Source organism: Lytechinus variegatus, chromosome 2, assembly GCF_018143015.1.
Source record: "Lytechinus variegatus isolate NC3 chromosome 2, Lvar_3.0, whole genome shotgun sequence".
NCBI classification, from domain to species: domain Eukaryota; kingdom Metazoa; phylum Echinodermata; class Echinoidea; order Temnopleuroida; family Toxopneustidae; genus Lytechinus; species Lytechinus variegatus.
In genome coordinates, this window is record NC_054741.1 from 64,358,580 (window position 1) to 64,375,218 (window position 16,639).

At 35.8% G+C, this 16,639-nt stretch overlaps 1 protein-coding gene across 3 annotated transcripts in view; it reads left to right on the plus strand.

Annotated features, from left to right (window-relative positions):
* The window catches only part of LOC121408640 (mediator of RNA polymerase II transcription subunit 13-like), a 95,626-nt gene that overhangs the window by 9,735 nt on the left and 69,252 nt on the right, over nucleotides 1–16,639 (plus strand). For all 3 annotated transcript variants that reach the window (XM_041600171.1, XM_041600173.1, XM_041600172.1), the window contains exons 3-4: nucleotides 10,349–10,439; nucleotides 11,754–11,840. In XM_041600171.1, coding sequence (XP_041456105.1) covers nucleotides 10,349–10,439; nucleotides 11,754–11,840 — 178 coding nt within the window. The remainder of the gene's footprint in view (nucleotides 1–10,348; nucleotides 10,440–11,753; nucleotides 11,841–16,639) is intronic.

Consider the following 16,639-nt stretch of genomic DNA (forward strand, 5'->3'; position numbering starts at 1 on the left):
ACACCATATATCAGCTGCCATATATTCATAATATACATGTAGGCATGGAGTCATTAGATAAAGGTGCCCTAAATTTTCAACCGCTTCAGAGGGTTACAAGAGTATGGGAATTTGAAAGAACAGCAATACATCTTCTTAAAATCTGTTATGAAAATATGCACATAAAATGAGTTCACCATTTGTACAAGAAAAGCTCAACTGTGGTTATGTAGTCCAAATGATTTGGAAATGAATGCTCTGTGAAGCAACGTGAAGTTTCTCTAACATTTTACTGTGAATGCATCTTCCAGAACAAGATCGTTAAAATAAAATAAAATGCGTCTATGCATTGCAGGGCTTAAACCTGTATGTCCAATTGTCTATGGAACTTTTAGTGTCTTTTTTTTAAATTTTCCAATTTAAGTGCTTTAATAAAGACCTGTGCCAAAATATATTAATAACCTTGCCCCCCATGTGTAATTTAAAGTGTGTTGAGGTTTATATTCAAACAGATCTCAAGTATGTTGACTGCTTGAAGTGACAAAAGACTTATATCATCCAATGTACAGTAATGCACGTACATTGTACATGTAGACTAATGTGTTAATTTTCCTGTTGAGCTGCTCTCATTAATAAATTTGAGTGTTCTTGTCGGGGACCCAATGAAGAGATAACATGGACTGTACTTGTATCAATATGTATGTTCAGTTCTTCTCTTGACTTATTACTTGTTCCTTTAACATCCGCCCTTCCAATTTTTTCGCTACTGCAACTGAATATCACCCTGGGGGTGTAGCTCAGCTCGGCTAGATTACCCCAGTTCTCATTTACTGTGCTTTTGCATCTCTTTGCAGCAATGCTTCTGCTGAAGCCATTCTTTGATATACTACATAGGAGATTGAACTGTACATGTTGCCATGCCAACATGATTTCTGACATCATGGAGTCGTCTTGATGACTCTATGCTATCAGTTGGCCTGCGAGGGCTCCTTGATTCTGGGAGTCGGTCATTAGGGATGACATGGGAATGGGAGCCAACTGTCATGCCCGGGAGACGAAAATGGAATTTGTGGTCAGAGTAAATTAATTCAAGTACATGTATACAAAATGTGTGTGTTGTGTGTGTATGTACATGTACATATCCGCAGTCTAATAGATTGAAATGGATTTAAAAAATACACATTTTGTCAATTTAGTCTTGACAGGAAAGCACACTGTAGGCTTACAATTCAGCTACTTGTACAATGTAATTTGATAGTCAACTATCAGTGTTGCCACCATTTATATTTTTCTAGTGGTGTATCATCTCATTGCATGGATAAATTTTCTCTATGATTCTGCAAGCTTGGACCATATTCAAAGTGTGTACAAGTATCAGAATCACAGATTTTTTCAATCGTACATATAGGGGAGTTAGGTACTCCTGTTGCATGTACATGTTCATGTTTTACATACTGGTACAAGTTTTTTAATTCAATTAAAAAGGTCTTAATCACCGCTGACCACCATACAGTATGTGGCACTTGGCAGATTTGACGGCAAAACATATAATCTGATTTTATTTTGAACATCGGCGTGTTCCATACAAGATTGAAACAAGCTTTCATATTTTAAGACTTAACTTTAATACAAGCTGTACATGTATGTAAGTCAAACTTCTAAGTTGAATAACCTGAATATTTTTTAAAAGTTAACATTATGACATAGTGTACATGTACAGTGTACAAAGTTGAATTAATTGTTTCATTCCCAGTAAATTTGACTTAAACAAATATTATTTGATAATTTCTTCGGTCACAATTCTATAACTCACAAGTTTATACTGTAGTTTATATTAAAAAGCAGAGAATAATAGATTTGGTTCACTGAACCTACATGTACATGTATTGTTCTCTGCTGGGTTAAAGAATTGTGAACTGAGATTAACTCAATGAAAAGGTTTTCAAATTTGTATACTACTTTTGCATAAAATGGAGACACTTAGGAGATGGGGGTAGGGGGACATTGTTAGCAAATCTTTCTGAAATAGATCTTACGTACATGTACAGTGTATACACAAGGCTCGACATTAGCGGTGGCCGGGGCCACCAAAAATTCATCTCGGGCAACCATTATTGAAAAAATGTTAAGTTTTGGTGGCCCGAATCGGGCAACCAATAATTTTCAAAGTAGCGCAATTTTTCTCCCGATTTTGCATGCATTTATCAAATTTCTACAGTTAAAATTGCAAGCCAATTCGTCATGCGCCTTTTTTGTTAATCTACACACAAATACACACACACACACAAAGATTGCATAGTCATGACAGTACATGTATGTAGGCCTACCGCTAGCATACAGTAACTATTATTCAGCCGGCCGCGCCGGCTGTCTGGCTGAGCTTTGCATGCATGAAACCAATGCAGCTAGCTGTGCGCGAGCAGACTATTCAGACCCAGGGAGCTGCGATACGAAATGTTACTGCTAAGAAATCTTCCCCAGAACTTTGGAAATCTACGTCAAAGTCACATTTTACACCAATGAAATGCCCTTCTACAGTCCATATTACTGAAACCTGATTATCTGCAAGCATTAAAAGGAGGAATTATGACCTCTCTTTTGACTCAAAAAGACCGATTTCCAAATGCATTAATACACATAAAACACATAGGTGAGTACATCACAGTCCCATATGTGCATTTGTATGTATGTTGATATTTGGTTTATTTCGAAGCTGTGTCTCTTCGAGCCAAAAATAAATAGGCCGCTCTTTCTTTCTTGTTTACAAATGACTTCTTAACCCACTCTTAAGGAAGTAAATACTTTGGGAAGGCATTTCATTGATATGACATGTGAATTTTTTCCATCATTTTGTCAAATATAGGGAAGGAATTTTCTCACTGTTTTTTCCAGATAACTTTTGCCATTTTATTTTTTTCTTTCATTTTTTTCACAGTGATTAAACCATTTATACCCCTTCCCATTGAAAATGCCTGATTAAAGAAAATGTTTCTACTGAATAATAACAGTTTTCCCCATTTTTTGATAATTTTGTTTTATTTATTTTTCTTAAATTTTCTTTTGTTTTTTCTCAATTTTTTTATGACCTGTTCTTTGTTTTTTCTTTCTTCATTTTTCTTTTGTTTCATTTTTACAATTTTTTTCTTTTTTCAATATACTATTCTAAAAATTATTTTTGCTTATTTCCCCCTTTTACACATTGTTCTAATTCTGCAGCATGTGATTTTCTCCTGCTATAATATGCTGGAAAAGAGAAAATAAACTGGATTTTGGGCCTGCATAATCTAGGTTTTACAATCAAAAAGGAAGAAAGGAAAAATCATTGTTTTGTAAATCTATCTGAGTTTGATATATGCACTATTTATTTACTTTACCATTATGAGTATGTGTCTATACAGAGATTAAAAATCTACACAACCTGGGAACAATACAATTCTTTGTTTCTCTTTCAATCATTTCATATTTACAATGATAGAACAATTTATATATTACCACAAAATAAGCAAAGTAAAATAACAGCAAGCACAATTTACATACAAGATGTACAAAGAATAGTGGTACGTGTTAGTGATTGCAGAATATTTCAGTTTGTTTTATTCATTTTTAATTAATGTTTTTCTTTATATTTTTCGGGCCACCAAACTTTATTAGTGGGCCACCAAAAAAAATTATTTGAAGGTTTTGGTGGCCCGAGCGGGCCACCACCAAAAAAAGTTAATGTGGAGCCTTGGTATACATGTATTTAATCTACATTACATCATGTAGGCCTATGTACCGTAAGTAACGGTGTATTAACCGCACCTTTTTCTCAGCGGGGCAGAAGCAAAAGTCGGGGGTGCGGTTTATACACGGTGACGGGTCTGAGCCAGCCCGCCGTAACCCCTCCCGTACATGTACGATGTCTGCCAGTTCACAACACATCGAGTGGCCGGGCGTAGCCGCCCAGGCAATGTCGTTTAGAGGGGTATGAGCCGCGGGAAATGGGAAGCGATTATTGCAATATTAATTAAATGTTGTCCATAACAAACGCACCCACCTTCATGACACTAATTTTGACTTTATTCTCGATTCAAAGTAGTGAAGTTCCCTGGCGAATTTAAAGAGACGCCAAGCATACTCGGTAATATTTTGTCACCGCTGAGCGAGAGTTGAGTGAGCTTAGAGATTGCGTTGTAATGTGGTTATAGTGCGACTTAAGCTGGCGCTATTCAAAGTCCCGTTTCGCGCCAGCTTGTTTTTTTTCCTTCCTGTTTGCTTTTCACAAGATACCATGTAAACCACGCACGAGAGAGACGGCAAGAAGCCGTAAAAAACAAATGGAAAAAATGCCAATTTCTTTGTTTCTTGAACCTTCCTATAATCCCGTATCCAAAATTCATGCTAAGACAACAAATTTCTGAAAGTGATTGTGTGATTGTGATGCAAGAAATGTGAATGTTTCTTCCTCCTACACTGGGCCTGGGAAAGACACAGATCATAATTTGATAAGATGTACTGGCATGACTTGTACTGTATCGTAGTTTGCAATGTAATGGCAGTGCTGTGTGTGTACACTGTGACTGTGAGGTGAGCGAGTGTGTAAGTTGCCAATATTGTCGGGACCGTTCTTTCTTTCTAACATTTGTAGATGAATTGATCAAGAACAGCATATATCTGCATACCGGTAGTCTTTGGATACTTTGAAATCTTGAAAAAATTAGATTTTGTTTCTTCGTACCTCAAATATGCATGTAAATGTGAGATTTTTTTTTTTTTTTTTTTAGTCCAAAGTTGGGGGTGCGGTTAATACACGGGTGCGGTTAATACACCGTTACTTACGGTAATTGGTCACCTACTCGATGTGTGTATTCTGGGATATAGGCCTATTCATTATAATCCAATTTTGTCAGAAATGCTTTGTGATTTTAAGAGTCCTTTGCTTTTATTGATAATTTCAAAATAAAAATGTGAGCTTTCATACGTACATTAGTTTTGTCCGAACAAGGCTTGCTTTTAATAAATTTCTCCAGACGCTTTGACGAAGTTGACTCTTGATAAGTGCAGAGTACAATGTTATTAGGCTGGGAGCTAATGTTGCTATAGTATTCAATAGAGTCCAAGGGCAGCTGCATGTTAATGCAGAGCAAAAGTACTTCAATAATGACCATCTTCATTTCATTTGTCACGTTCGTTCATTCACTCTTACTATCAAGGGCTGCCTGCTGCCGCAGCTTGTATTGACAGTCCCCAGTACTGTACATGTGAGATGTGTGTGCAAGTTCATGTGTTTGAGTGAGTAGTGGCCATACAGAGAGATATGTTGAGTCAGTGTGTGTTGTGTGTGTGTATGGTGTGCATTGTATCTGTGCTTTGATTGCACTGGTGTGAATTTACTGGAATGTGGAAATGACAGCTAAATTCTAAGCCATTGAAATAGATAAAAAATATGATCTGGGGCATTGTTTTTTGTTTTTTTTACATTTACAAGAAAAGACAATTTGAGTATCAGTCATGCACAGTTTTACTTACACATAACTATGTCAGCATTGCATGGTATACATGTAATGTAGATTAGAGCACAGAAGAAAAGGTTTATAAAATGACTTTGACATTTCAATTAAACGAGTTACATACATGTTGTATTAGCTTCTGTCCTAAATTACAAATAATGTGTAGATGAGAGCACAGAAAATGTTTATAAAATGGCTTTGACATCCTCACAAAAAAAATTTATGTAATGGCTTTGACATTTCAATTAAACAAGTTACATCTTGTATTAGCCTCTGTCTGAAATTACAAATGATCGAGAAATCATTTTGCACAGCTGATGAATACATGTATGATGTGCATGTACATGGACACTGTAGCACAATTGTTTTCTTTTATGTGTGCCTTGCATGTACAATACATACGTGTACATGTAGGCCAACTTATATCTGTACAAAAGTACAGGCTATACCTGTAGGCCTCAACAGTGAAGAGAAAAAAAGAACCATTACTGCAGGGTATTCCTTCAAGCATAATGTGAACTTCTCTGCAATGTTTACAATCTGTTCAACATTGAACATGTCTAGAACATACATGCAATTTCAAAATTCTGCTATTATTTTAATCAATCCTAATTTTACATTTGCCATCTACAATTCTGTGGGGATGAATTACTAGAAGAGCAATAATGCATCTATCAGATATAATAGGAATGTGAATTGTAGCATAAACTGTGAGTCATGCAGAGACTACCAGCCTCTTGCCCCCGGACCCGTTGGTGCCGTTCCTCTAAAATTGTCATTCGCGAGTAAGTGATTGACTTGCAAGCTATTTGGCTTCCAGCAAATCAATTTCTTGCTTGTTCCCTCTCTAGTTCCCGGGGCCCCCTCCACATGTAAAAGCAATATAAAGTCAGAGTTTGTGTTATTGCTGGGAGCTTGGATTTTCAGGGTTTACATGTACATGCACATCTCTAAGGATGCACATCTCTATTAAAGGGTGTACATGTACAGTATCTGAATAATGGATTATATACAAAATTTACAAGTTAGAATTATTCATTAATGAGGGGTATTAGTACATTTTATTTCTGAGCATACTTACTGTTACTGTACATGGATCCTTCAGTTTGTCTAGTACACGTATGTACAGTAGTCTGAATTTGATTTAAAAAAAATATGCCTGTGTATTAGAGCTACATACATGTACATACACAGTTTATCCAGGGATATATCCCTGGTATATCATTGTACATGTATTTCCAGTGTAACAAAAGCTACATACATGTATGGAGAGGATACTTTGCCAAGTACAGTATTGAACAAATGTCACGAGGACTCAAATAACCTGTGAAATTACTGTTTCTACAGGATAAGTACAAATGAGTATGCTCTATCAGAATTGCTTGGATTTGCCATTTTTATAAACTGTATGCGTATCAAAATAGATTTAGGTCTACATGTACAGTACATGTAGGGTAAAATTTCATTCCATTTTGACTCATGAACAATCAGTCAAAATACTAATACAGCACATGTACGAACCCATTCTGCAGTTGTATTTAGGCCTACACTGTATGCAGAAGACATTGTAACTATCTTCTGTTCCAGCCAATTAACATGATGTTGGCCTACAATTTAAAGAACAAACAGTTATATTCTTTGCCTTTTAGTGATTCCATCATATACATGTACATAAAGGGCTTTTATTAGGCCTCCACCAATTCCAAATTTTGTTCACATGTATAGTCAGCCTGCACTGCACCACACATACATACATGTACATGTACCATTAGTACCAGTCAATTGAATTATCAACATAGACAAGCCAGTGGACCATCACAGACATCATCCATCTAGGACTAAAGATAGAACACACTGGTCTTACACTCACACTGGTCTTACACTCTATTATAACACATGGAATGAAAAGCTTCAGAAAGTCCATTGACTGTGGACAGTGCATAGCAGTGAACAATAAGAACAGAGCCTGAGCCAGACCCCCTTTGCTTTTGTCAGTAAGCAATGGACCGTATAATGGTTGTCCCAGTCTGTTTTATTGGAAGAGAGGTTTATATCCTGTTACAGTCATTTTTTGTAGTTGTAAAGGATATTGTGAGCTGAAGTGTTTTGAATGAAACAATAATGTTGTGATTACTAATTATTTGTTTGCTTTGATGTTCATCGTACGTGTACTGTAGGCCCGTAGGGTTCTTTTGGTGTTTATAGTTTTGTATGATTTATGATAAGTTTTCAAGAAAGAAGTCACAAGGAACATGTGGCTTCTGTAATCTGTACACTAGCTTTAGATGATAGTGTGTTGCTGTCAATTTAATGGGAAAGCTGAAAGTCATTTGTGTGAAAATTTTACATATTGGAAATTATTTCCTTTTATATTTGGTCACAAAACATGGATATCAATCTCATGACGAAATATTTCAAATTCATATTGTCTGGAAATTTGGTGAAATATTGATAACAGTTTCATAATGTGAAAACCTTTGAATTTTACAAGTTTCAATTAATAATTTTTACAAACTTCCAGTATAGCAATGTGTCTGCTCATGTTATCCTACTAGTCGCAATAAAAAGTAATAGTTTATTTCCCTTTGAAACTGGCCAGTACTACATGTACATTGTACAAGTCTTTAGTTGGGAAGAAATCTACAATCTGCATGAAAAAATCAAATTACAATATACATGTATGTGTATGCCTAACATGTTTTATCCTTATGGCATCAAATATGGCTTCAAGTGAATTGGTGGTTCTCCAGTATTGATCTAGTAAAATTCATTGCTACAAAAAGTACAAATGTAGGCTACATATTAGCCAACAGGAGGAGCTCTTGGAGTCTCACAATTTTCAAGTTGGTTGGCCTATAGTTTTGCACATGTATTTGTTTTAGCAGCTTTGCAATTTTGACATTCATTTTTTTTTGCATTTGTTTGTTATAAAAACTTGATCTCTTTCACCATTTCAAGTTATATTTATACATGTAGGCTGTAGCCTCTAGTATCTACTGAGATCATCAAATCTGTATAATGTATTGTACCTGAACATGTACAATGTGATTCATGTAGCCCTACATCATACATAAACATGTACATGTAGGCCTACATGTAGACCTTATGCACTTTGGAACCCAAAGTCTGATCACTGCACTTATATTGTACATAGTGTACATTGTCACTGTACAAGAGTGCAGTCATTCATTTTCATGTAGTCATTCATTTTCATTTAGACCTTAGTGTATTTAATTTTATGGAGGGTATATTATGTTCATGTATATATACATTGTACATGTATGTACATTGTAGGCCTCCATGTACATGTAAGTTTGTGTTATGTACATGTAGTGGGGATTATGGGAAGCTGAGCTCAATCCACTTGATTCCTTTGGGTGGTATCAATGGAATGCTGAGGAAGGTGGTTCGTGACCTCACATGACCTTCTCTAGGTCACCCTGCTATGGATATGTGACCTTCAGGGAAGATTGTATCACTTGTGATCTCCATGTGGACATGTTGGGTAGCAAGACAAAATTTTTGGAACCATCTGTATTGGTACATGTATCTCCATGCTGGAACTTCACACCATTCATGATCTTTGTGCACATGTACATGTACATACATGGTTTTAAGATTTGCCTTTTCAAGATGATGTTGAAATCTCAAGTATATAATCTTTTCAGCTTGGATTTGATGTTTGTCAGGTATCTACATGTAATTTTGACAATGTTTCATCACTGGATCAGGTCAAAGCCCATTTCAAATCAATATCCAAGTCAAGGTCAAAGACCCTCTAAGGTCAATGAACTTTGAGTTTTATTAATATCAAATTTATGATTTCTTTCCTCTGTTATTTTGAAGCAAATAAGTTACAATTTTCAAGTAAGTGAAAAAGAAGTGGCAATGGCCCAACTTTTTCGCAAGACACATTTGCATTTTAGTAGTTCTGTTTTGATGATAACCTTTTCCCCCTTAATTTTAGAATAGAAACACTAGACTGTACAGTAATTAATCTCTACATGTATATTTCATTTTCAGGCAATACTCTGTGTGTCTGTGTGTGTGTATGATGGATTGTCTAAATAATTAATGACAACTGATTGAGAATCAGATGACTTTATCTCATGAGAAATGCAATTCCTTTTAAAAAAACACATTGTAATTATGAATTAAAATGCCTTTATACATGTAAATACCACCTTTCACTTTCATATAAATCTTCATAGACTAGATGTTTCTCATGCATTTTCCTTCTCGGAAATACACTGTATTTCTAATTCAATTTGACTTTCATTTGCAAAGTAATACATGTACCTAGATATACTGTACATGTAAGTGATGTAACTTTTTATAGCGATAGGTCTTGTAGGAAGAAACGAATTACTCTAATGGGGTGTTGCAAGAAACTTGCAATCAATTGCATGTCTATTTTGGTCCCTGAATCAATCATACATGTATACCTTGTAGTTAATTGCAAATTTGTGATTGAATGCTAATCTGCTCCTTGAAACAAGAAGTATAATCTGATTTGCTATAGCTAACATTGATCTATCAATTGTAAAATTGCAACTGAATATTTGCAATTGATCGCAAATTATTTCTTGCAACACCCCTTATGATTGTATGAGTGTGATGCAATTGCATACTGTACATATTTTAATTTGTATTGTAAAAACAAATCACACACATAATTTTAGTTCATGTGCATTTACATGTGTGTATTTGTTTCAGATCTTTTCAGCTCATACAATGTTGAATTATGCTCCACATTGTATTTTTAATATCAGTTATGTCATAATAGATCTTGTAATATTCAAATTTGGTTTCTACAATGTAGGCCTACATGTAAACTAACAGATTTGAAAATAATTTGGTTCTTTTTCTTTCTTTTTCAGGTGGCATCCAAGCCCAGGGTGTGTGGGATAACTGCATGTCCTATGAGTGTAGGACATTACTCTTCAAATCCTTCCACAATTCCATAGAAAGGTAAAGCATGTCTAATTTCTCATCTATGTGAGCTTGTTTTATTGATTGTTTTAGTTCAATTTCTTTCTTCAGATTTTTCCTGAATCATTTTTTCCATTACATTTCTACCATATTCCATTGTCAAACTCAAAATATTATTCAGTTTATTATTATTTTTTTACACTTTTCTTCCTTCTTTTTGTACATTTGTTCCACATGTGTATCTTTAAACTGCTGCAACTGCAAGTTCAAGGGCCCCCATTTCACAAAGAGTTTAAACTACATTGTATGGTGGCTTTGCCATTATTGATTATTTGTTGATGAAAGGGACAGGGATGTACTCTGCATTTTGTTGCCTTCCCCAGGTTACAGTGTAGTTGTCACCTGGTAAAAGAGGTCATGGTGCACCCATTGGGAAGGTTGTGACCTTAGCGACCCCCATCAGCAGTGCCATAGCTGATCTACTTTCAATGCTGTTTTACCTCCTAGCAGTGCTGCTTGATAAGACGTATTTACACCTGTCTATTCTAAAAAATACCCGGGGAGGGGGTGGGGTTCAAAAGTCCAGCTAACTAATGCCAATTGTGAGAAGGTGTTTAATTTATGAACTTATTGATGGTACTGCAGGTAGTGTGTGTCCTGTGAGCACGATCAGACCAATGAGGTGATGTACATGTACCTACAGTACTGCTGGCCTCAAAAAAGGAATTTGAAAGGGCAATGCCACTCGATGGTGAGGGGCACTTTTACAAATAGGCCAGGCAGTATGCATCATTGAGAACCAAAACCAGATAGAGGGGCACCAAGGCCACTTTTAAAGGGCCATTTAATAAACTGAATATAGGAGAATAAAGTACCTTGGCCAAATAAAATAAGACACAGTTTTAGTGTCCTGAACATTGGTCAAGTGCAAGGGGGAAAGGGGCCATGGTTTCCAGTGGACTCCTGATATTAGAGCCTACATGCAACTGAGAATTTAAGTGTAACTGTAAGTCACATTTGAAATCTGTGTGAAACATTCCCTCTGTATTCTTCCCAGATTAGAAAATGCTCGGTATTTTCTCTAATGAACTTTGATGTACCAGAGCTTAGTACAGAGTGAATGCTATGTGGACATGATTAAAAAAGAAAATTCAAACAAAACCTGAGTGATCAAAAGCTTCTAACAAAAAGGTTCAACGCTGTTTGAAAATCGCATGAAATAAAAACTCTGTATTTCCTTAAAATATGAAGAAGAATAGTTCATATAATCATGTTTAATGGTTTTTCAATGTAATTTCAAAGTTTCATTGCATGTTTAAACAAGCTGATTTCTTTTCTCTTTGCTTGGTACAGATGTCTACTAAGTGGTGGTTATGTCCGGTTAGGGAGATGGTTCGTAAAACCATTCACAAACTATCCTATACCTGGAGAAAACCTGAGGTAAGCTTTGATTGATTCTCATTGAACCTTTTCTTTTCAAATAATCAAATTGCGCTCATTATTTCTGAAGTAGTCCACACCATTTTCCTAACGAAAATAATGTAGACTTTCTTCATGGTAACTGCTAGTTAAAAGCATGGAATATTTGATGTTCAGTTGAATGGCAGGCACACAGTGCAGTCCTACTGCACATCCTGGTCCTTGATCTTTTATTCTTTCATTAAAAAAAAGAGCCCACCTACATGTACAGTATGCACCTCTTATGGAAGAAAACCTTACACCTTGTTCTCACTCTCCTTTACTGATTTATTTTACCAATTTACTGGACCAATTCACCGAAAAGGCATGTTGCATTGGTATGATTCACATGTCTTGTGCTTGGAGTGCTTCATCAATCCGTTTTTAAGATATGCATGAATTTTCTCAGTACTGGTAACATGTTCCTGTGTGTTAAAGGGGAAGTTCACCCTGACAAAAAGTCTATAATTAAACAAAAAAGCAGAATAGTGATAAAAAGTGTTGGTGAAGGCTTTTCCGACGTCAACATTGAAATCTTGAGCAAGGTTAAGTTTTTGAAATGTCATTACTTAGAAAGTATATCGATCTAGTTCATGAAACTTGGACATAAGGGTGTAATCAAGAAGTATTACTGAACATCTTGCCAGAGTTTCAGGTTACATGACCAAGGTCAAAGGTCATTTAGGGTCAATGAACTTAGACCATGTTGGAGGATTCAATATCGAAATCTTAACCAAGGTTTAGTTTTTGAAATGTCATCATAACTTAGAAAGTATATGGACCTAGTTCATAAAACTTAGACATAAGGGTAATAGTGTATCACTTAAGATCCTTCCCGAGTTTCAGGTCACATTATTAAGGTCAAAGGTTACTTAGGGTCAACAAACTTTGGCCATGTTGGGGTTATTTGAGGAATTATCAGCATAACTTTAAAAGTTTATGGATCTAGTCCATGAAACTTGGTCATAAGAGCAACCATGTATCCCTGAATATTATGTGCAAGTTTCATGTCACATGACAAGGTCAAAGGTCACTTAGGGTCAACAAAATTTTGCCATGTTGGGGATATTTGAGGAATTGTGATAACTTTGAAATCAATTGATCTAGTTCTTGAAACGTGGACATAAGAGCAATTACATGTATCCTTGTACATCCTGTGTGAGTTTCAGGTCACATGACCAAGGTCAAAGGTCATTTAGAGTCAACAAACTTTGGTAATGTTAGGGGTACATGTATTTGTGGAATTGTCATCAAACATGTAACTTTAAAAGTCTATGGATCTAGTTCATGAAACTTGGACATAAGGGCAGCAATGTATCCCTGAATACCCTGTGCGCGTTTCAGGAACATAGCCAAGATCAAAGGTCATTTAAAGGTCAATGACTTCTGACCAAGTTGGGAGTATGTGTTGAATTGGCATCGTAACTTAGAAAGTTTATGGATCTAGCTCATGAAACATCGACATAAGGGTAATCAAATATGATTGTTTTGCACATGTCAAAGGTCACATGATCATGGTCAAAGGTCATTTGGGGTCAATGGACATAATATTTTATTATCATAGCGTTTTCTCCTGTGAATAATTTATTCATGAACTGCCTCCAAAGGCAGCACTGCTGCTATATCAAATTTTGTAATGCAGGCGAGACTGCCAGAGACATTCCACTGGTTTGAAAATAAAGTCAACTAATAAAAATCAACAATTATCAAATTTGATTTGGAATATTTTTCAAATGAAGATTTTAATTATCAAATAGGGATAGTGCATAGGTGTATATTTGTGAAAAGAAGACCATATGTGAGTAGTGAATGCACTGGGATCATTGTCATGTAATTATTCATTTGCGCAACAGCTGGTATTATATTTAGAATGGCATTGTGCTGGAGCACTGTAGAAAGTCAGACGTGCATAGTTTCTGTGGTTGTGTGCTCAGTGTGTATGTTTGGCCTACATGTAGGCCTACATACAGAAGTATATTTTGAATTATGCAAGCATGTCTGTCTGTAATATAAGCTGGGAATAGCATAGCAAATAACATTTTTTATGATAATCATATTGATATTGCAGAAAGCAAAGTATCATTTTTAACCAACAATTTAGTGCATATATTGTAATTGTATTTAATCCATACTTTAAAAAAATAATTTAGTTCTCTTTGAGCCCTGCATTATTCGGAATGCATAAATTTGGAATTTATTTTACCCTGAACTATGACAGAATGATCACAATTGAAATATATTTGACATCTTAAGAACCCATTTTTTAAAGTCACATGACTTTGTGGCCAGTTTTCTTGCAATATGGGTTCTTGTAATATGGGTTCTTGTATTTTGATAGAAAATCACAGTTTAGTATAGGCTTTATAACATTGCACTATACAAGTATAAGCACTTGGCGAAGAGCAAGGAATGACATGCTCATGCTCGCAATTTCAACATCAGATGAACACACTCAAATTCGAGCATGTTAGACTGTAATGAAGATGTAAACTTAAAAATCATTTTCAACAACATTGGAGTACATGTACGTGTTATTGACATACTGTACTACTACTACTACTACTACATGTACTATCCTCAATCGTGCCCTCCACTCTTTTTTTAAACCATTTTTGTGGTCTCTCTAGCACAACCCCTGGCCTCATTCCAACTCTTCCATCCGTAGGTATTTCTCTCCTCTACAGTTCTCCTCCTTGTTGTTTTCGGTCTGCCCCTTTAACGTTTTCCTCCTGGATTCCAAGTTAGAGTTGTTGACATAACTGTATTGCAAAATCATATTCATAGGTTCACAGGGATATACAATTTATATTTTTTTTTACATAGTATTCATTTTGTGGCCAGTAAAGAAAAAGGTAAATTTAGCCAAGTTTTTCAGACTTAGGCTTAAATGTTTAAATTTTGTAAGTAAAATATTCTCCCATAAATGTCACATTTTTATCCTTACTATTACAAAATTGTACTTATGTGCAGTTTGGATAATTATCACTATCTTCTTTTGTTTGTTTCCATTCCAAATAATCATAGTAGTGACAGAGGTTTTGGCTTCAAAATTTGTTTATTTTGTTTTGCACGGTTTAGCTTCTCTTGTTTAATTTCATACATGTATGCAAATCATTCGCACTCATCAATGATCGTGAGGCTAGTAATTGCTGGTGTAACACTGCCTGTAAGTTTTCCAAATTTTAAGCATGGGCAGTATATTCTGAATAGCAGTGGGGCTCACGATTCAAAATTGCTAGCCCTACAAAAATACCTAAGCGCTCTACGGTGCCCTCAATGTACTCGCTAGATGGATCAGAAACTTCTCGCAACATGCTATTACAAAGGAAGAATACTTGCAACCGGGGGGGGGGGGGGGGGAGGGAATTCTTTTTGAAAGTTTTCATAATCGAAAAGTTCCTATTTTGCAGTTTTTCCATGGTAAATGGTAGTGATTTTTTTACCTGATTGCTAAGAAAGCATGAATGCTTGTAAGCATGCAACCAGAGGATCAACGGCTTAATGTCCTCTCCGAGGGACCTAGTAATGAGGATTAATGCCATACCAAAGGGCCCTTGCGCACAAAGTAGGACTGGAACCCGGGTCACTGGAATCCGAAATCCCCGCTCTACCGACTGAAGCTATTGCGTCTTCCCTTTCGAGAATATCACATAATTTGCTTTTACACTGCCAAAAATACCTTATTCCTGATCAGAAAATACCTGGTATTCTTAGTTTTCATGTCTGTCTGAAATTACCTTTGTTTTTGCATAAATCTATAAAAGAGTAGTCGATTAAATATTTGTCTTGATTCAGCAACCAATATCTTCCAGCAATAATTGAAATCTGCTAACATGGTGCCTCAGTTTGTCCTGAGGCAGAAATCTGAATTTGATGTGATGTGCATACACAATAATGAGGACTTTAATTGAACACAGTGCACATCTGGAAACTTATTTACTTAATTTTTTTTTTCTGAGGGGGGGGGCACAGAAAGAGTCATAGTTGAAGATTATGAGCCTTCTTTACTTTAAGTACATGATCAAGTGTTTGGCATATTTGCCCGTCTTCAATGCAGGCATGCACATGTACTTCAGCCTCCTCAGAAGCTTTACTTTACATGTACATGTATATGTGTACAGCTTGTACATTTGTGCATGTACAGTGCAGAGGAAATATTAAATTTTAAGGATTGTGGTTGCGATGTACCAACAGTCATTAATTGGAGTCATAACTTCATGATTTTTATTACATTATTAATATGTTCATCTTTACATAAATACATGTATGTATAGCTCTTCTTGTAACACTGAAGAGCTACTTCCCTGATTTTCTACTAGTTGAACCATGACCCTGTCTCGTTACCACATGTATGATCTATGCTCGCTTGCACTGCACTGTTCCACACTTGTAAGTGGGTAGAAGTGTAATCTGAGCCCTGCTTTGCCTATTTAATGAGTGCGCCGGCAGAAGCAGCGTGCAGTACTTGCTAAATGGCAGCATTACACTAGTCTCTTTGCACAGGCTGTACAAACAATTTCTTGCTGAGTTTACGGGAGAAATCTTGGCTGTAAAGTAGAAAATGAATTTTATGTTGAAATTGTTTGTCTGTGTAAAGGACGTTTATACGAAAATATGAGGTTCATGGAGTTTGTATCATGTTGCATCAAATAAATATCCCACCATGTTGATTCGTATTTAGGATATTTATTTCAATGGGAATCTTGGGTTTTGGAAAAGATAGAAATAATCACCATTAAGATTTTTTTTTTTTCAATGTTATAGCAGAAGAAAATCATAGT